This window comes from Hemitrygon akajei, chromosome 23 (genome assembly GCF_048418815.1).
Source record: "Hemitrygon akajei chromosome 23, sHemAka1.3, whole genome shotgun sequence".
NCBI lineage: Eukaryota > Metazoa > Chordata > Chondrichthyes > Myliobatiformes > Dasyatidae > Hemitrygon > Hemitrygon akajei.
In genome coordinates this window covers 14566699-14587609 of record NC_133146.1, presented here as the reverse complement: position 1 = coordinate 14587609, position 20911 = coordinate 14566699, and the positions used below count along the sequence as shown (strand labels likewise).

At 37.7% G+C, this 20911-nt stretch overlaps 2 protein-coding genes across 11 annotated transcripts in view; one reads left to right on the top strand and one right to left on the bottom strand.

Moving 5' to 3' along the window:
- Positions 1–20911, top strand: part of LOC140715176 (uncharacterized) — a 108532-nt gene that overhangs the window by 78214 nt on the left and 9407 nt on the right. The window contains exon 2 of one of the 10 annotated variants that reach the window (XM_073026995.1): positions 20651–20744. The exons of the other annotated variants lie outside the window; for them this stretch is intronic. The gene's annotated coding sequence lies outside the window, so the exon portion shown is untranslated. The remainder of the gene's footprint in view (positions 1–20650; positions 20745–20911) is intronic. 10 annotated transcript variants of the gene reach the window in all.
- The window catches only part of LOC140715178 (slit homolog 1 protein-like), a 322282-nt gene continuing 302552 nt past the window's right edge, over positions 1182–20911 (bottom strand). The window contains exon 38 of the mRNA XM_073026998.1: positions 1182–5623. Coding sequence (XP_072883099.1) covers positions 5613–5623 — 11 coding nt within the window. The 3' untranslated portion in view covers positions 1182–5612. The remainder of the gene's footprint in view (positions 5624–20911) is intronic.

The window sequence follows — 20911 nt, the reverse complement described above, 5'->3', positions numbered from 1 at the left end:
ATGGTTGTATTGGACATTTGAGCATGACTGCATTTTCTTTGTGTTTCAAACTATAAATAGTGATCTCCGTTGCATATATTTTGTCTAAATAATAGAAACTTGTTTCCGTACATTTACTGATTTTGAAGTAGGACAAGAATGAGCACACATCCAGGATCATGACATCCAATTACTAAGGATTGCATGTGATCTTACTCCAGATGTTTGCCTCAGTTAACCAAGTGCATTTGAAGTTTTGTCACCTAATGTGACTGCCTTAAAACATGTAGCTATACATCTATAGGAATCATTAAAATTAAACATTATTCAACTCTTACAGCAAGAGGTTGTGGTGCATATTAACATACTATACTGGGGATGGATCCGAATCAAAAGGGGGGAAAAAGTATGCTAGTGCTCACCTAGGACATAGCTAATGACTGTGAAATAGCTAATATTATATGCTGTGTTTGTACTACTATTGTCTTAAGATTTCATATATAACAATGCACAACTTCACTACTGTAATAACATTAATGAGACTACTTGCCATTTTATTATTGATAGCCTTGCAGCCTTATTTATTATACTTCATAAACTTTGGTATTTTGCGAGATCTATTTACTGTGTTTTGCTTTTTCACTTCCATTGTTAAGATTTTAATTTTTTCATGAATTACTTGCTAAATTATTTGATTCCAATAATGAAATTCTTTATGAACTTGCCAGAAACGATTTCTTATATCAATTGTTTTTGAAAACTGAACTCTTGAGCAGCTTACAAAATGTAATGGCAGCTGTCAATATGTAATTGACAGCTTATTTTAATAAGCTGTCTATGAAGAGGAGATTGCATTTCTTTTATAAAAGATATATGAAGCAGTCTCCTAAATTTTTTATATCCACTTCTCTGACTTCAGGGGGAAAAAAAGTTGGCATTTGAAGTGAGATCTTGTTTAATGTAAAATTAACTGCTTGTGACTAGGATCATATTTATTTTATTTGTTCTAAAGCAATGTGAAGTGTTTATCTTAGTAAATTTTTTATTTGTTAAAATGTTCAATTTCCATTTTGTTTGGAGTACAGCTATAATATGGAGAGATTTAATTATTAATCGACAACCAAAAAATATTTGAACATTGTGTTGGAGCCATGCTGTTTTAATGTTTGAATGAAAAAGCATAAGTTATTTGTGAGCAGTCCATCAACTGGTTTTCAGACCATAACATTTAGCAACGAAGAACTGTTCACAGAAAATGGTCCTAACTGAGCCCATATTGCTAAATTTTTGGATTGTTTCGGTGCTTGCCTTTGCAAGTTTAAAACCAGCATATTTTCCGTTGGGATGCCTTTTATGTATTTGAATAATATGTTAAAACTGTTTCTCTGACATTGTGTAAAATGGCCAGGCACACCATCCTTTAATAGACATTGAAGTCTGTTTGAACTGTGTGGGGTTGGTGGAATCTGTGAACCTAATCAGATATAAATGTTCATTATATTGAAATTATAATCTGTTCACAAACAAAAATGAGAATCTTGTGTACTAGAGAATTAACAGTGATGTTAGCAGTAATTGGAAGATGACATGATGTGATCTAAAGTGTAGGTGAATTAGCCACATTACTTGCGTATTGTCAGTCATGTAATTAGAATTATTTTAAAAACTCAATACGCATTAAAGGAAAGCAGAAAGCTTTATTAGCTAGCTGTGAATGTCTGATACAGGTTTTCACTATCTAGTGTAGTGCCTGAAAGGCAGAGATAAAGTAGATGTGGAGAGCTTCTTTCCAAGAGTGGGAGAGTCTAGGACCAGTCTCAGAATACAAGAATGTCCTTTTAGAACGAACGAGTAGGAATCTTTTTCGTCAGATGATGGTGAATCTGTGGAATTCATTGTCACAGACAGCAATGGAGGCCAAGTCATTGGGTACATTTAAAGTCGAAGTTGCTGTGTTCTTCATTAGTAAGGGTATCAAATGTTACGAGAAGGTAGGAGAATGGGATTGAGAGGGATAGTGGATTAGCCATGATGGAATGGCAGAGCTGACTCGATGGGCTGAATGGTCTAATTCTGCTCCTATGTCTTACGGTCTACATCTGGAACAAAGTAGTGCCTCCCAATGGCACTTGTATAGACTGAAAAACATATCGATTTAGTTTACAGAAGTTGAATTTTTAAAAAAGTTTAAAATAAATAGCCTGAAACTAAAATTCAAAGCATTCCATAAACATCTAGCAAGATGAGTAACATCCACTTGGAGAGAAAGAGGCCCTGTGTTTCAGGTGAAGGACCCTTCACCTGTATCAGTCTGGAATAATCAACTCTCTCTCCAGCACTTTCTGTTTTTGTGATACATTACTTTTGGAGAGGAGTGAGTATAAAGCATACTTTGGACCTGAAAACTATTATTGAAAAGCAGGATATACAGTATTGTACACCAAACCTCATTTTAATGCAATGTAGCACTGCATCACTTCCATCAGTGAATGGATGCACAGGCTGAAAGGCCCTAGATGAAGTCATCCTTACCGGTTATAGTGCTGAATGGAAAAAAATTGCAGAATTTTCCACCTTCCCTAAAAACAATCCTTTTAGTGAATTGGCCTTTGAACCCTTTAGTGTCTGTTTGAGATCTTTTGATAATTCATATTCCCTAACATATACAGAATTCAGTTTTATTCCAAATGCTCATTTAGCATTGTAAGCATTAGAATGTAGGAAATTGCTACATTTTGTAGTGCACATCCCCAAATTTAATTTAAATCATTGCAGGTTATCATTAAAAATACTGAAGTGGACTCAATTCAATACACCAATCTCACGTTTTTTTTTTAAATAATCAAGCCATTAATGCATTTCCTCAAATTGCAGTACATTTAGATTATTGAATGTAATCTTGACTGGAGCAGTGTTTCTGATTTTTCTAATCTAGGTAATAGGTTGCCATGGAAACTGACCAATAAATAGATGTGTCAGGTCACGGGCAGCATAACTAATTTGTGAAACAAATTAAATGGGTGACAGTGAAAGCCAGGGCAGTTTTGGTCACAGTAACTATTTAAAACATGATTTAGCAAATCATGCTACCCTCTTAAATATTGTGGATATATTGAGGAAATTTATAGATTATGGCACCTGTTTCTGTTGGCATCCCATTTAATATATCTCCATGTAGAGAAACTAAATATTTAATAGAGAAAGGAATGAAGTAGATAAAATTGTTTGCAACAGACATCCAGTTGTATAGCCATCATTAATTTTGCTTGTCACACAGTTCCTGAGGTTAATTTGAAGTGATGTTGATTCACTGTTTTTATCCGGAATGGTGTGCCTAGCCTTTCCAAGGTACTGTTACTGCTTAAACATTCTTACCTTTTTTCGTTAACAAAATGACTGCATTTGACTGCATATCATTTTAAAATCTGAATCTATTTCAAAATGTATCTGGTAGGTTGAAGTTGATGAGATGTATAAAGCAGTGATTTTTTTAATGGTGCAGTATTTTTAAAGAATGGACATAGTTTTGTTTCAATAACCACTCACTATCTTTCTCTGCTTTATTCTGTAACAAGAAGTAAAACATTAACTTTGTTGCTTTCTAATTTATTCATTCATTTGCTGGCCTACAGATGTGTTTTGATGTATTTTTATAAAGTTTTCCCTCTTTTGTAGGGCAAATCTGTGATACAAAATACCTTTTAATATTATTTATAATGTAATCCTTGTCTGTGTTATCATTGGCTTTCTTATTGCATTGGTGCCAACAAGCTTGGGGAAATTTGGTGTTTAATGTATTCCTGCTGTTCCAGTGTGCACACAAAGTAATTGTCTCACTCACCACTGCCATGAATGATAGCATAGCAACCATCAGTATTTAGTATTCCATAATGCTGAAATGGAATTCCATTCTGAGAATACTAAATTTCTTATTGTATTCCAAATGTTTGTCACATTGGTGGATATAATACATTTGTTTCTTGTTGCCATAGTTGTGCATTATTGAGATCCTAATGACTGTACTGTCTCAGTTTTCATGTGCATAATTGTATTTTTCATTGTAAATCTGAAATAGTTCATAAATTGATATTGAAGCCATTTTATCATTGCTCTGTACATTATTTTTGGTCAAATCAGAGAATAAGAACTTTAAACAGTGAAACTATTTAGTGCAGCATTACTGCAAATTGTTTCCCTTTTAGTGTTTGATCATCTAATGGCAAAGTGCAATATTTATGTTGGAAGGTAGAATTGGTGTAAAATTATTTCCATAATACTAAGATTCAGTGGATACATGCAGATTTCCCATTGCGCTGTTAACTTAATTCAAGGCCTATAGGGAAAATTGAGTTCTGCAAGCCACCACTTGCAGCTGGACCAGTAAATGATAACTAGTGAGTGATTATTGAGGCAGGTGGTGCAGAGTGGCATCAAGGTTGAACTCCAGCTTTGGTACAGCTTGGATAGTCATAGCAAATGTTGAGTTGAGAGTATTTTGAACTGAAAACTATTGTTTTTAATTTGATTTATGGTGGTTATAGTGAGCATTTTGGACTCGCTGTATAGTTTAGCATAATTGAATCTGCAAGAAAACAAACAACTGCTTTAGAGATTTCGAGAAAATCTGGCTTCAGTATTGACTGTGAACATGTCAGGTTGGTCAGAATAATTTGTCAATTTATTTGAGATGTACATGCTTATGGTTTCAAAGCAGAAAAGCTATTGAATCACTTTTTGAATGTGTTTTATCCAAGATTATAACTGCCCCTAATTTCCAGTCTATGGTGTGTGCAATATATTCATGATGTAACATTTCTCAATTACATATACTAAATGCATCAACTAAACCATAGAGTGGCAATCAGTTAAAAGGTGTACTATCCTTGAGGTAGGGGAAAATATTGACAAAAGTAGATTTTGTTTCTTTTGTGATGTGCATATCAGACATGCATTGATTGGTTTCATAAGCAGCTTGAAACTCCGGTATTTTTCTCACCGTTTCCTCCATCACCTTCTGCCTGTCGCTAGCTTTCCCAAAATAATTTTTATTTATGCAAAAGACTTGACCATGAGCTTTGACAAGCATTTAGCAGTGGCTGGCGACTCACCTCAGCCTGATACTTTTAATTTCAGCTTGGTTTTCTGTAACTGTTTCTGAAATGGTTATTGTAATAAGAAGTTAATAGAACAATTATAATATAGAATTATTAAAGTTCTCCTGTTGCTTTCTACAATCCTTCATGTAGTTTCCTCAATTTTGCTGCTGTGCGTTGAGGTTCCTCCTTCAGCCACAAAAGCCTATCTTATTTATAGGCAAAGATTTTGGAGAGAGATGGTCAGTCTTTATATAAAATGACACAATACAGCAGCATGTTAGGTAAAGCTAGAGGATAATAAAAATTGCAATCTGTCGTCAAATACCAGTATCTCCAATTTGTACCTCGTTAAATGCCTAATAACAGATGAGATTGTGTCAGTATCAAAAGTCAAGATGCAGGTTGTATTATGTGGCTCCTTATTACATTTTCTAATGACGCCAGTTGCTAGCTTAGTTAATCCAATCAAATGTATGGATATGTCCCATGGTAAAGCCAGACTTTGTTGATTGCAGTGATGTCACTAACTTGTCACAATTACAATATCCCTACAAAATACAAAAACATTTCACAAAAATTACATTGGTTTGCGTGGAACAGTGGTGAAAGAACAACTTTTAAATGGAGTGAGATGGAAGAGCTGCATGAACTATCGCCACCTGCATAGACATCAAAAGAAACAAACCCTATATGATTTGCTAACAGTTATTTCAGTTGTAGTAGCATACATACTGTTTTTATGTTAACTGTAAGAAGATGAAGTGACTTAAAAAAAAACACCTAATACAGTTTTGGGAAAAAAAACCCTCAGGGACATTTGACATACTACTTCAACCATTTATTTTGTGCTGATACTTTAGATGATTAAATGTTGCCACATAACTGTTATGAATGTTGATTTGTTCTTACTCAGTTTAACAAAAGTTAATCTGCCAAACTGAAGCTGTAATTTTTCTACGTTGTGCCTCTGACATTTTATAGTGGCATTCTAGCTTCACAATTGTATATATCTGTATAGACTTGGGCTCTGTTTTCTGAACAAACCATATTTCAAAACTGCTGTTTAGTTATAAAATGTTTAAAAATTCTATTTTTCACATTGCCAGTTTTTTTTTTGTCATTGGGGCTTAAGGTACAAACAATGAACTTGTTTCATCAAGTGTGTTGTTTAGGGGCTTCTGTGATAATCCTTTGTGATCCAATTATTCTGCTTCAAGTGTATTTCACATTTCTTTTAGTAAGTGATTTCTGCTTTAATTAGTCATATATTAATTTACTGAATGATGACTTACCATCCAACCTTTTAGAACTCTCTGAACTTGTCCACTGTGTACTAATTCATCATCCAATACAAATACTACATTTTAAGCCCATCTTCTGTTGCTTATGGCTTGTACTAATTCCCCCCTCTTTCAATTCAATTCGTGTGGATTTGGCCCTAGTATTTTTTTTATACCTTGGAATTATTTGAGAAAGTCTTTGTAAACATACAAAATTACAAAGATATATCAAGCTAGGTTCTAACTAATTATATCAGTTTAATCAAAATTGCATCAACCGTGCAACTGCAAAAATATCTGAACTGTTACATTACCTACTGATTTTAAATTGTATTTCCTGAGATTGGTGGCCTTGAAACAGGTCATTATACTTACAGCATTATCCTTGGCAAGGTATGAATAACTAGTTTGTTAATTAGTACTTAAATTGATCTAGTAAGCTTGAGCCTGGCACACTGACTTTGTTTATTTGCCCTTTATTCTTCAGATTGCAGTGGTCAGGAGACATGCTGATTGGATTTCCATATAACGCATTAATTTTCATGAATCATATTTCAAAACAGAGCAAGTAATGTTGCTATTTTGGAAATGGGGGCATTATCCTGTTCATCTCATATGCAAATTAACTTTTGTTCCCTCTGTTCCAATGCAAAATAACTTGGAGTTTCTGAAATTTTATCTCACCATTAAGAATGTAGATAACCTTTTACTCTGTCACACAGACTTGATGTCTGTGTGCAATGGTAATCACTTGCAAGAAATAGTCTGTTTTACACAGTTACGAAGTAGGCATTTTTAAAATGTTGGGACTCCAGTGTTTAAAAACTCCTAGGTTAGTCATTATCAACTAAAGTGATGGGTAATTAAGCTGGTGCTCTACACCCAAGTTCATGGCCCCATCAAAAAGATGGCAAGAAAAAGCTTTTAGACTCTTGTTGGCTTGTGTTATTAATGTCAAACTACTTTTATTATCAAAATGCCCATTACCTCAATCCCACATTTCAGGAATTTTTAGTAGTTTTGGCTGCAATTCAGTGTACATTAAGCTGCTAACAAGTCGAATTAGGAAAAGTATATATGGGTATACGATGTTAAGGCCCTCCTTTAGTAACCTGTAACATAGCTGAATACTGATTTACTGCTGGGATTTCCTTTAACATTTTACTAAGGATCATATTCTTGGGCAGTGACGTTCTTGAGGATTATTAGTCTCTCCTTTGTATGCATGCTTGGTTGGCCATAGTCAGAGAAGTAGGTTTAAAGCCCAGTGGCATGGTGCCACAATTCAGCTGTGGTGCACACATGACCACAAATAGCTCCAGCTGGATTTTAAGCAGTACAATCTTGAAAGTTCTCACACTGCCCCATTTTCAATCTACTTTAGCTTCTCCAATTCAGGTAATGTTCAAAACAACGGGTGCCCATTTGGTCTGCTTGACCTCGTACAGTTTACAGCCTGACAAAGGTGTATAATTTTGAAAGCTTATTTTGCAATTGTTTGTATTATCTTCTATCCTTGTCCATTTGTTATAAATGTCTTGTACAGCTGTTGTGGCACTTATTTTTTGCACTATTAATTGATCTGTTATTAAATGTTCTTTAATTTCATCTGGACTATGAAATACCCTGTGTCTTACTATAAGTGACCAGTAATTTTAGATCTTTTGTAATTTGTAGTTGTTTGCCTTGTAAAGAATGTTGGGGTTAAAAGATTCTGTCTTTGTGCATGTGGGAGTTTTTGATCGTTATTACCAGAGTTTTAACAAGTAACAAAATGAGTTCTATCTGTATTGTGTTTGCAGTATTCACTGGTTGCTAGTTTCAGTGCAAAAACACTATTCTTCTAATAAATTTTGTTTGTTAAATTTTATGCTGTCTGTTATTTTTATTCATTCTTCAAACTGAATTTAATATCCGCTTGAACATATTGTTCTCATAAAGTATTCTGGCAGTCTTCTCTCTGAAGTTGAACTTTGAAGCAGTTCTCTTGCCCCTGAATTTGACTTTCAGTGAAATTTATTTTGTAGATGTTTAACATGGCACTCGGAGAAACAGAAACTGCATGCATGTGTAAATTATGAAGTTGTGTTGTTCAGGCTCGGAAACAATTAATGTTAAACACAGGAGCCATTAAGATTCAGGACGGTACAAAAGGAGATGGAAAATGCATGCCAAAAGGGCAATGTTATGATAGTCATGGGGATTTTAATATACAGATAGATTGGGAAAATCAGGCTGGTGCTGGATCTTAAGAAAGGGGGAATTTTAGAATGCCTGTGAGATGCCTTTTTAGAGCAGCTCATGGTTGAGCCTACCAGGGAAAGAGTGGAAATAAAGGGAACTCTTCCTGGTTGGCTGTTGGTGACTAGTGGTGTTCCACAGGGGTCTGTGTTGTCACCATATTTTTTGCATTATATGTCATTGACTTGGATGATGGAGTTAATTACTTTGGGGCCAAGTTTGCTGATGATATGAGGATGGGTGGAGGGGCAGGTAGTTTTGCAGAAGTAGAGAAGCTATAGAAGGACTTGCAGGTTAGGAGAACGAGCAAAGAAATGGCAGATGGAATACAGGGTTGGGAAGTGTATGATTATGCACTTTGGTAGAAGAAATCAAAGCATAGACTATTTTCTAAACGTGAAAATTTTTAAAATCTGAGGAGCAGAGGAACTTGGGAGCCTTCATTCAGGATTACCTAATAATTAACACAGGTTAATTCGGTGGTGAGGAAGGCAAATGTGATGTTAGCATTCATTTCTAGAGGTCAAGAATATAAAAGCAAGGGTGTAATAATGAGGCTTTATAAGGCTCTGGCGAGGCCTCACTTGGAGTCTTGTGAGCAGTTTTGGGCCCCTTATCTAAGAAAAGATGTGCTGACGTTGGAAAGGGTTCTGAGGAGGTTCACAAAAATGATTCCAGGGTTGAAAGACTTTTTATATGAGAGTGTTTGAGGGCTCTGCCTTTACTCACTGGAATTCAGGGGAATGAGGGGTGACCTCATTGAAACATTTCAAATGTTGAAAGGCCTCGATAGAATGGATTTGGAGAGGATGTTTCCTATGGGGGTAGGGGAAGTCTAGGGGACTAGAGGACCAGAGGACATGGCCTCAGAATAGCGTGGCATTCTCTTAGAATGGAGATAAGGAGTTTCTTTAACCAGAGAGCAGGCAGCTGTGGAGGCCAAGTCATTGGGTATATTTAAGATAGAGGTTGATAGATTCTTGATTAGCCAGGGCGTGAAGGGATACGGGGAGAAAGCGAGAGATGGGGGCTGAGAGGAGGAATGGATCAGCCATGATAAAATGGCCTATTTCTGTTCCTACATCTTATGGTCTTATTCTAAATGCCAGCCTTAAAATTCATCAATGTTAAAATACAGTAGTGGTTCATTCCTTCCAACTTTAGTTTTTCATGGCTTAATGTTACTGGGTAAAGTTCTTGTCTCTTGGGTTGTCTTAATTTATTAAGTACTGCGGGAGGGAAAAAAAAGTTCTTGCATATAAACTTCTGTGCTGTCAGAATATTTAATTCACTAAATCTAATTAATTTTAACTTATGTTCTTGTATATTATATGTCAATCTTAATTGTAATTCTACGTTATTGATGCTTCCTAATATATAAAATCTGTTTCTACCTCTCCATCTCGAATTGGTTCTATGAATGACAGCCACCACTTGAAAACACTAGTTTTACCCAGCTCCATGTAGTATTTTGATATTATACAATATATAATAAACTGTCTTTTGCATCTTTCAGATGTAGTTGGGTAGGTGGTATGCAAAGTGTAGACACAAAACTGCAGATGCTGGAAGATGCAGTAACAAACAACCTGCTTAGGGTTACTCAGTGGGTCAAGCAGCATCTGTTGGGAGGGAAAGGAATTGTCCTGATGCAGAGTTTCAACCCGAAGTTTCTTTCCTCCTTCAAATGCTGCTTGACCTGTTGAGTTTCTCCAGCAGATTGTTGTTCTTTTACACACAAAATAGAGTTGCCATTTTAAGAAAAATATTGAATCAATAAAAAAAATACTTACGGATTTCAATTTTTGCCTCCCACCCCACGTGTGAGTGTTATTAAATCATGCCAGTTGTGTTTTTAAACCATCAAGAGTGGAGTGATAAATCATTTTTCAAAATAATATATCTCATATACTTTGGGTGAAACGTTTTTCTTGGACTGATGCTTTTCTTTCTCATCTCCTCTTTTCCTCTTGGGAAAGTGTTGCTCGTGGTACATCATAATTCCACGGATAGCTTGTGACAATGCCGAAGTAGTAGCAATGTAATTTGGTGTATATGCTTACTCTTGAGAATCATGTTTTCTAGTGATACCAAAAAATATAGTGGCTGCCATTAATAGCAAGTTAACATCTTTGTACCTTGGTGTTATTTTTTCCAACACAACCCAATGGTACAAAAGTTATAATTTTGACATAACTAGCATTAGGATGTGTGTCTTTGTGAGGTTGGGGGAGCTACTTGTGATGATCTCAGAATGCATACTAGAAAAACCAAATAGAGAATATGGTTCGGACTAACTACATATGTGCGGGATCTGTGCAAGGCTAGTTGTTCTGAAATTTTCCTCACAAACTTAGAGCAACTGTTTGCAAGTACACTTGTCTGCATGTATTAAGGTGGGCGATGTCAGGCACAAGGTTTAGAATATTAAATAAGTCTGAAGTGATTGCTATTCATAAATAAGACTGTGGGAATTGAATAAATAACACTATTTTATCAAAGTCATCAAGGGCAACATTTTGTAAACTGCTGGTTTAAAAAGTATTTTACATTTGCACTATCATTTCTTACAAATAAGAATTCTCAACAGATTCTTGGCCTTTTAGAAAGTACCCATTTCTTTGTCACGGTAAACTAAGCTGAATCACCTTAAAACTTATGGGCTTTGAGGCCTAGTAACCTTTACAACCCAGCAGTGGGTGGGGAATTCAAAACCCATCAAATTGTATTCAGTTTTCTAAAGTAATTTTGTTTTTGGGAACTGGTGACTCTGATAAGGGCACATTTATTGTTTATTCACAAGCACAAGAATTTCTTGAAATTTGGTAATTGCAAGCTCTCTCCCCCCCCCCCCCCAAGCCTTTGACCAGTTCCCTTTCTCACCTTATTTCCTTACCTGCCCATCACCTCCCTCTGATCACAAACGAGAAAATCTGCTGATGCTGGAAATCCAAACAATACAGGTCTACTGAATAGTATCAGCCCAAAATGCCAACTGTACTCTTTTCCATAGATGCTGCCTGACCTACTGAGTTCCTCCAGCATTTTGTGTGTGACTGTGGTGATGGTCCTACTGTGGTGCAAAGAATTCTAAGATACAAAGATGATAGTGGACTGCAATATGTTTATAATGTGGTGTAACTGAAGCAGCAGTGTTGTATTAATTTTGAGTTGTAGTTTGTAGATATTGATGGGAAGGATAGATATTGAGCTCCCTTGGTAGATGTACTGGTCAGACTGCTCTGTTGTGGTTGGGATCTTAAGGCCACAGGATATAGGAGCAGAGTTAGGCTATTTGGCCTATTGAGTTTGCTCTCCCATTTCATTATAGCTGGTCCATTTTCACTTTCAGCCCAGTTTCCTGCTTTCTCCCTGTATTCCTTCATGCCCTGACTAATCAAGAATCTTTCAATGTCTGCCTTAAATATACCCAATGACTTTGCCTCCACAGCTGCTTGTGGCAACAAATTCCACAGATTCACCACTCTCTGGCTAAAGTTTCTCTACATCTCCATTCTAAAAGGACATCCGTCTTTCCTGAGACTGTGTCCTCTTGTCTTGGATTCCCCCACCACAGGAAACATCGCAGCCACTCTGTTGAGGCCTTTCAACATTCGTTAGGTTTCAATGAGGTCACCCCTCATTCTTCTGAATTCCAGTGAGTAGAGTCCCAGAGTCATCAAATGCTCCTCATATGATAAGCCTTTCAATCCTGGAATCATTTTTGTGCATTTCCTTTGAACCATTTCCAATGTCAGCATGTCCTTAGATAAGGGGTGCAAAATGGCTCACAGTTCTCCCAAGTGAGGCCTCACCAGTACCTGTAAAGCCTCAACATTACATCCTTGCTTTTTTATTCTATCATGCTGCTTTCTGTTCCTGTCGCTGTTGCTCCAGCCAGCAAGGTGCATGGTGGCTAACAACATCCCTGACTTGTAAATTGTGTAAACCTTTGAGGAGAAATTGCTCTGCAAGTCATCCCCTGGCACAGTATTCCATGTGTTACGAGGTACTGTGGAGCATAAGCCTAATTCAGTGAGTTAAATCATGTTGATAGAGAAACTGCAGTTATGACACTCAAAGTCAGAGATAACTAGGCTGATAAGGGGAGACTGCTGAAAATACTCAGCAGGCCAGGCAACGTTTGTGGAAAGAAGCAGACTTAATATTTCAAGTGGATACTGCAACCAGTTCTGATTCTGACTCTTAGTCAGAACTGGAAAGAAGACAGTTAAAATCTCTTTTTCCTTGTACCCAATTCTGCCAAATGATTGTTGGCCTGATATTCAGATTTTCTTCCCATGGCTGCTGAGTGTTTTCAGCAATTTCTGTCTTTACTTTCAATGCCCAATACCTGAGGTTCTGAGTTTGATTTTCAGATAATTGGGCTTTTTCACATTTAAGATATAGCCAAACAAGTTGGACAGCATCTGCGGGAGGAAAAGAATTTTCAACATTTCATGTTGCAACCTTGCAGCCCTGATGCAAGATTTCGGCCTGGAATATTGATGGTTCCTTTCTTCCCACAAATGCTGCTTGATCCGATGAGTTCTTCCAGTAGATTGGTTGTTGCTCTAGATTCCAGCAACTGTAGTCTCTCATCTCTTAGTGTTACCAGTTGTTTTTCCAGCACAGCAACATTGAAGTTATCTAGTTTCTGGTAGATTAAAAAATGCTGGTTGACTGGCTAATTCTCTCTTTATGATGGAGGGTCTTTGTAACAGCTGAGAATACTCCCTAGGCGAATTCCTGCAGTATCAGGTCAGGAACTGTAATGGATAGCCACTACACATGTTACCTTTTTCTTTTGTTTCAAGTTGAACTGAGCACTGGATAGATTACATTTGATTCCCATTTACTGCATATTTGCTAGGGCTCTATCAAATTATTCCTTCACTGGAACTATTCTCTCCTGATTATGCTCTATACTTTAAAAATGCAAATACACTTTTAGAACCAAAGATGATTTTTCAAATTCAGACTTGACAAAATTTGAGCACAGAATCTTTAGGGGAAAAAATCACGGTTGTTGCTCATGGTACAACATTGAGAAAATGTTGCATTGTTAGAAGAACCAACCTTCAGGTAAACTGGAATTGGGACAATTTTGTGCTGCTTCACTGCCTCAACCAGCACTTTTAAAATAAACATTGTGGCCACTATTGCATTACAGTTGGCGGGGGCTTGCTGTTTGCTATGCATTGTTTCTGTACATTGCAGCATCTTAGAAAGTACTTCATAGTTTTTTTTAAAAGCTCTGGAATATTCTGAGGCTATGAAAGATGGGACTACAAATACAGGTGTTAATTAGGGACCTGAGTTTTATCTGATTTTGGGTAATAAGGTGTAAACTAAAAATGAAACCTCCCTCCTGCTAACAAAACCACCAAAGCAGTTTTTAAGCAGTTTTGTTTTCTCTGTACAAAATTGTAACAACACATCCAAAAATATTTTGTTGCCTGTGAACTGTTTTTGGACATTAAAGATTTAAAAGACAATACTTTTGTGGTAAATCCTAATATTGCAATATTAGAATTTTTGGATTCTACATCTATGGACTGTATACTTAAGTTACAGCACTGCTGAAAGGTCTCAGCCCAAAACATCAACTGTTTAACTCTTTTCCATCATTGCTGCCCATCCTGCTGAGTTCTTCCAGCATTTTGTGTGGAAAGCTACATAATATAATGCCCATTTTTCTGTTAATGAGTTTAAATACCATACAAGGTGTTTAGCCCAATGAATGCTGCTCTCTGTCATGTTTAATTCCTTGTTTTGTTCCAAAATAAATTGTTTTATGTGGACTCTGTAGGAGTGCAGCCCAGGAGAAGGGATCCTGTTCTTCTCCCCATATGTAAACAAGTTTAAGCTTTTAGAGCCAGTGCCATTGTGGCCTGAGTTTAGAGACTGCTGAATGTGCAGAGGATTAAGGATACTGAGTTCTATGCAAGGAACATGTCTGTTTTATCTTTTGTCTTTCACTACACCTTAACCTAACCCAGACTACTCCACAGGAGATTTCGACAGTGTTGCAAAGCAAGTCAAGTCACTTTTATTGTCATTTCGACCATAACTGCTATGTACAGTACATAGTAAAAATGAGACTTTTTCAGGACCATGGTGTTACATGACACAGTACAAAAACTAGACTGAACTACGTTTAAAAAAAACAACTACACTAGGCTACAGACCTACACAGGACTGCACTTACCCTACATGCAGTATAAAAAATGTGGGTGAGTTGTGTAGCTAAATGGGATACAGTACAATGTCTAAGCATGCATAAGACAATGTACTGTATATATTGTGATTTTGTATCTAATCAGTAAGTAAAGTGTACCCTTGCATGTTCTGGATACCTTAATTACAAAGTGCAGCTATTAATGTTATGCTTCTTGAATAATGGTTGGCCATATTGTTTCATTTCAGTTTTTGATCTTGCCTGTGAGACGCCTCAAAAACATAGATTGGGTAGAAGCCCCATTTTGCAGTCACTGGTGGGGTGGGGGAACACAGTGTCTAGTACCGGAGGGCACAGCTTCAGATGGATGGATGGATGGATGTTTGATTATATGACTTGCACCAGTACTGCTGATTCTGATTCCCCAGCCCTGTATGCCTCCAACTGCTGCATGTTCTTTCAGTTCTGGGCTCTTTCACATCCTCAGTTTGCAACATCCCTTAATGAGTGGCTGTACTTCTATTATTTTCTTAATTTGCATGGCGGTAGTTTAGTGTTTTTGTCTTCATGCCACAATGTAGTATGTTTAACAGTTTTCTCCCCCCAGATAATAAATTTCACCCAGGCTATTAAATGGTACAGTACAGTCATTACTGTACTCGGTTTCACTGGAATTTAGAAGGATGGGGGAGGGGGGATCTCATTGAAACCTATCAAATGGTCTTGATAGAGTGCATGTGGAGAAGATGTTTCCCATAGTGGGCGGGGTGGGAGGGGGGCGGGAGACACAGTGTCTAGGACCAGAGGGCACAGCTTCAGAATAGAAGGATGTCAATTTAGAACCGAGATGAGGAATTTCTTTTGCCAGAGGGTAGTGAATCTCTGCAATTCATTGCTACAGGTGACTGTGAAGGCCAAGTCATTGGGTATATTCAGATTGGAGATTGAGATACTTGATTAGTCAGGGCATCAAAGGTTACAGGGAAAAGACAGGAGAATGGGGTTGAGAGGGATAATAAGTCAGCAATGATGGGATGGCAGTGCAAACATGATGGGCTGACTGACCTAATTTTGCTCCTGTGTCTTATGCTTTATGGAGAGAAGCATTCAATTTTAATAGGCTCAGAGATTATGGAAGTTCCAGGTTGTAGTGTGGTGAATTCAACAGTTACTTTCTGCTTGTTAATATATGGTAATCACATTTACCCTTCTACCTTATCCCTCCTACTAATTGTGACCTCTTTTCATGGAGTCCTCACTTTTCTTCATCTTTCAATTTTTCTCATTGGAGTGTACTTAATCTCAAAGTCCCAAGTATAAAGCGAGTAGAGCAAGTGACTAAGCACACAGTCTTGTAGTACATCTGTACTATGGTGGTGGATAATTCACTCACCTCAATACTGAACTGATTCCACAATCTATGGACTCCCTTTCACAGACTCTATAAATCATATTCTCAATATTATTTATTATTATCATTATTTTATATTTGCAGTTTGTCTTTTGCACATTGGTCATTTGTCAGTCTTGCTGTTTAATTTTAATTGATTGTATGTGTTCTTTATATGCCTCCAAGAAAATTAATCTCGGTAATATATCATCATATATTTATGATAATAAATTTACTTTGAACTTTTCTTTATTTAACTACTTCTTACCCACAACATCTCTTACTTTTAAACTGACCTTAAAATCAACCTCTATGACAAGGTTGTTTGTCATCTATCCCAGTCACTGTTCCTTCTAATTTGTAATGGCCAGTGTGCACAAAAAATCTTGTGCAGTGCAATTTTTTTGCCCAGTGACAATATAATATGCACTGACTTTTTAAGTGGAAGTAAACCTGAAGCTATTCTAAGCATAATAAACTACCAAATCCAGTTTGTTGTTTGTTGTTTAAACAACTGTCAATAAGAAATTTGATCTCCTGGGTTTGATTGTTCTTTGCTCTTGTTCATCTGCACGTTCACAAAATGTAGCAGGCCTGTAGTGAAGGATTTTTTCGCTGGAGCTTTTGCACACCGTCCATGTGTGATTTGCATGCTAAATGACGCTTCAGAAAGTTAAGTTTCCAAACATCACTCTTCTTCCCACATGCAAATTCTCCAGTAACTTTTGCATCGCAACAATACACAGGTAACACCAGTTTCTGTAGTTACATGAATATTTCTTGTAACTGCACATTCCTGACCTCATGAGCTTTCGGTGTAGCAGTGTCTACTATTTCATTAAGCCATTCCACTTCAAATGAACTGACAGTTCTTTTGCGCTTCACGCCCTTTGCTTCTTTGGAATTCGACATAGTGATTCAATAAGTTCTTCAATAAGAACAGTAGAAATAAGTCGGTTCTAAAATCTGCAGCCAAATCATCACAAATTCCACATTGTCAACACCATCTGCATCAGAAACTGGAAAAGGTATGATCGTGAAATATACTAAACCTGCCAGTGAGGTAGAGGGTGACAACCTTCTGTGCGCAGTTTAAATTCTGTTGTGTGCCAGAAACAAAAGATGGATGTGTGTACATACGTGCACACCTTGGAGGGAACATTGGTCCCAATGTCCTTTGGTGGATAAGTGCCAAGTTTTCAATAGTGCACCCATGAAGGCCTTTGAAATATTTGCTGTGTCAAAGATGATGCTCAAAATTATTTTTTTTAATACTGTGGAGAGTGGTGAAATTCTATCACTCAGCTGATCTGAGAGTTGGCATTGATTCATAAAGGGAGTTAAAGAGCTTGGGGTCCAGACAGCTGGTAACACAGCCACAGTGAGTGCACTGATTAAACTTAGAGACTCACAAGACCTATTGCATTACAGAAAGGCAAGTGTTTTTATTACTCTGTGGTATGTGAGCATTTATTACCATGTTCTAACCGCGCCTTGAAGTGTTGAATCAAGGCAATCTATGTGGTGCAGATGCATCCAAGTGCTTAAGACTCTTTTTCAATGCCTCTTGTGTATCTGTTTCCACCATCAGCACCAGCGGTGCGCTACACACACTCACCAATCTCTGAAGCTAACTCCTCTGTTTCCCCCCCCCCCCCCCCCACCACCACCACCACCTATACTTTCCTACATTCACCTTAAAATTAGCCGAAAGTACTGGCGGTTATCATCTTATGCCTCTTGTATATCTTTATCAAGTCATCTCCTCTTCTCCAAAGAGAAAAGCACTGGTTTGCTCAGCCTATCCTCATTGTAACCTATAACAACCATCTGCACTATTCATAACATCACCAACCTTCAAGTCATTCACAAACTTCGACTTCCACATCATGTCATAGTCATAGAACACTGCAGCACAGGCCCTTCTGGCCAACTAGTCTATGCTGAACTGTTATTCTACTTAGACCCATTGATTCATGCCTTGTTCACAGCCTTCCATACACTTCCTGTCATTTATAAAAGTCATTTATTAAAAATTACAAAGAGCAGATCCTTGCAGACACCATTGGTAACACCTTACAAATTCAGCCCCAGTTTCCTTGCTTAGTTTTGCACCAATTTGTAGGTCAGTTCACCCATGAAGAGCCTTGCAAATGAGTTATTGTGTTATAGTGGCAGTGGGTTGCTGAGGAGAAGGTGTTCTTACCATTAATGGAAGAATGGTTGAGTTATGGATGGGTGAGGTCAGAGGAACACATTCCATGCTGAGGAGTGGTGGAAGATGGTTGATAAATTTTTAGTCCCTGTAGTGTGTCTCTTCCTTTTCTTTCTCCCATGGGAGAACACTACAGGCTTGTTATTTTTGTGTTTAATTTTGTTTTAATATTGGGTTTTTAGAAGAGCCAAACTCAGAAATTATGTAGCCTAGTTTGTAGGAAGGAGGTCTGTGTTAACGTGAGATTATACTATTCAGTGGAGTTCAAACTGATGTTTATCCTGTACATCTGTTCATGCTCTCACCCAAGTTAAATTTTCCTTGTTGTGGTTGTCTCTCATCCTTATGACTGTTACCCTGCCTCCAAATCCAGTTATTGGTATTGAGAGCACAAACATGAGAAAAATCTGTAAATCAGAGCAACGCGCACGTACCCACACATGCACTCATATACATATACACGTGCACACACGGATTCACTTACTCATTGTCTCTCTCTCTCTCTGCTGGGACAACTCAGCAGGCCAAGTAAATAGTTAACATTTTGGGCCAAGTCCTGATGAAGGGTCTCTGCCCGAAATGTCGATGCCATACTCCTTTCCATTGATGCTGCCTGGCCTGCTGAGTTTCTCAAGCATTTTGTGTGTATTGGTATTGAGAGATTATGTTGCCCTGTCTAGATGTCCTGCAGTAGTTAGACCATAGTTCTTACTGAAGTACCAGACACATTCAGCGTAGGACAGTGAATAGGTTATCTATGTTGTGCACAGCATTCCGTTTTGTAGTGCCAGCGACTGGGGTTCAATTGCCACTGTTGTCTGTAAGGAGTTTATGTGTTCTCCTGGTGACCCCATGGGTTTTCTCTTGGTACTTGGGTTTCTCTCCTCGTTCCAAAGTAAATTGTGGGCATGCTCTGTTGGTGCTGGAAGTGCGGCGACACCTACAGGCTGCCCCCAGCACATCTTTGGACTGTGTTGGTTGCTAATGCAAACGATGCATTTCACTGTGTGTTTTTGATGTACAGTTGCAAGAAAAGGTTTGTGAACCCTTTGCAGTTACCTGGTTTTCTGCATTAATTGCTCATAAAATGTGGTCTGATCTTCATCTAAGTCACAATAATAGATAAACACAATCTGCCTAAACTAATAACATACAAGTAGTTGTGCTTTTCATGTCTTTATTCACAGTCTGGGCTAGACAAAGTATGTGAACCCTTGTATTTAAAAACTGATAGATCCTCCTTCAGCAGCAATAACCTCCACCAACTGTTTCCTGTAGCTGCTGATCAGACTTGCACAATGGCGAGGAGGCATTTTAGACCATTCCTCCATACAGAACTGTTTCAGTTCATCAATATTTCTGGGGGTACCTTGTATGAACAGCCCTCTTCAGGTATTGCCATAGCATCTCAATTAGATTGTCTGGACTCCGAATTGGCCATTCCAAAACACAAATTTTCTTCTTTTTAAACCATTCTGTTGTTGATTTACTCTTATGTGTTGGATCATTGTCTTGTTGCATCATCCAACTTCTGTTAAGCTTCAGGTGACGGACCGCTACCCTGACGTTCTCTTGTACAATGTCTTAATACAATCTTGAATTAATTGTTCCTTCAATGATTACAAACTGACCAGGCCCTGAGACAGCAAAGCAATGCCAAACGGTGTTGGTGTTGGTGTGCAGTGCCCTTTTTCCTCCAAACATAGCAGTGTGCATTTCTGCCAAGAAGTTCAATTTTTGTTTCATCCGTCCACAGAACATTGTCCCAGAAGTGTTGTGGAACATCCAGGTGGTTTTTTGCAAACTTAAGATGTGCAGCAATGTTTTTTTGGAGAGCAGCGGTTTCCTCCGAGATGTGCTTCCATGAACACCATTCTTGTTCAGTGTTTGTCTTACAGTGGACGTATGAACAGAGACTTTAGCAAGTTCCAGAGATTTCTGCAGGTCTTTTACTGTTACTGTTGGGTTCTTTTTCATCTTTTTCAGCATTGCAGGTTGTTCTCTTGGTGTGATCTTTGCAGGACACCCACTCTTGGGGAGAGTAGGAACAGTACTGAATTCCCTCCATTTGGAGACAATTTCTCTTACTGTGAACTGATGAACACTCAGGTCTTTAGAAATGCTTTTGTAGCCTTTTTCAGCATCATGCATCTCTACAATTTTTCTAAGGTCCTCTGAAAGTTGATTTGGATGAGGCATGGCACACATAAACAGATCTTTCTTGAGGAGAGTGGGTCAGTAACCTGACTTTGTGTTTTTTTTTTATAGATCAGGGCTCCTCTACAACCCACACCTCCAATCTCATCTCATTGATTGGAACACCCGACTCCAAATAGCTATTGTAGAAGGCATTACCCCAGAGGTTCGCATACGTTTTTTTGAACCCAGACTGTGATTGTTTAAATGGTGTACTCCGTATTGTCAAGAAGAAGTACAATTGTTTGTGTGTTTGTGTTTGTTTATTATTGTGACTTAGATGAAGCTCATACCACATTTTATGAGTAATTAAAGCAGAAAAACAGGTAATTT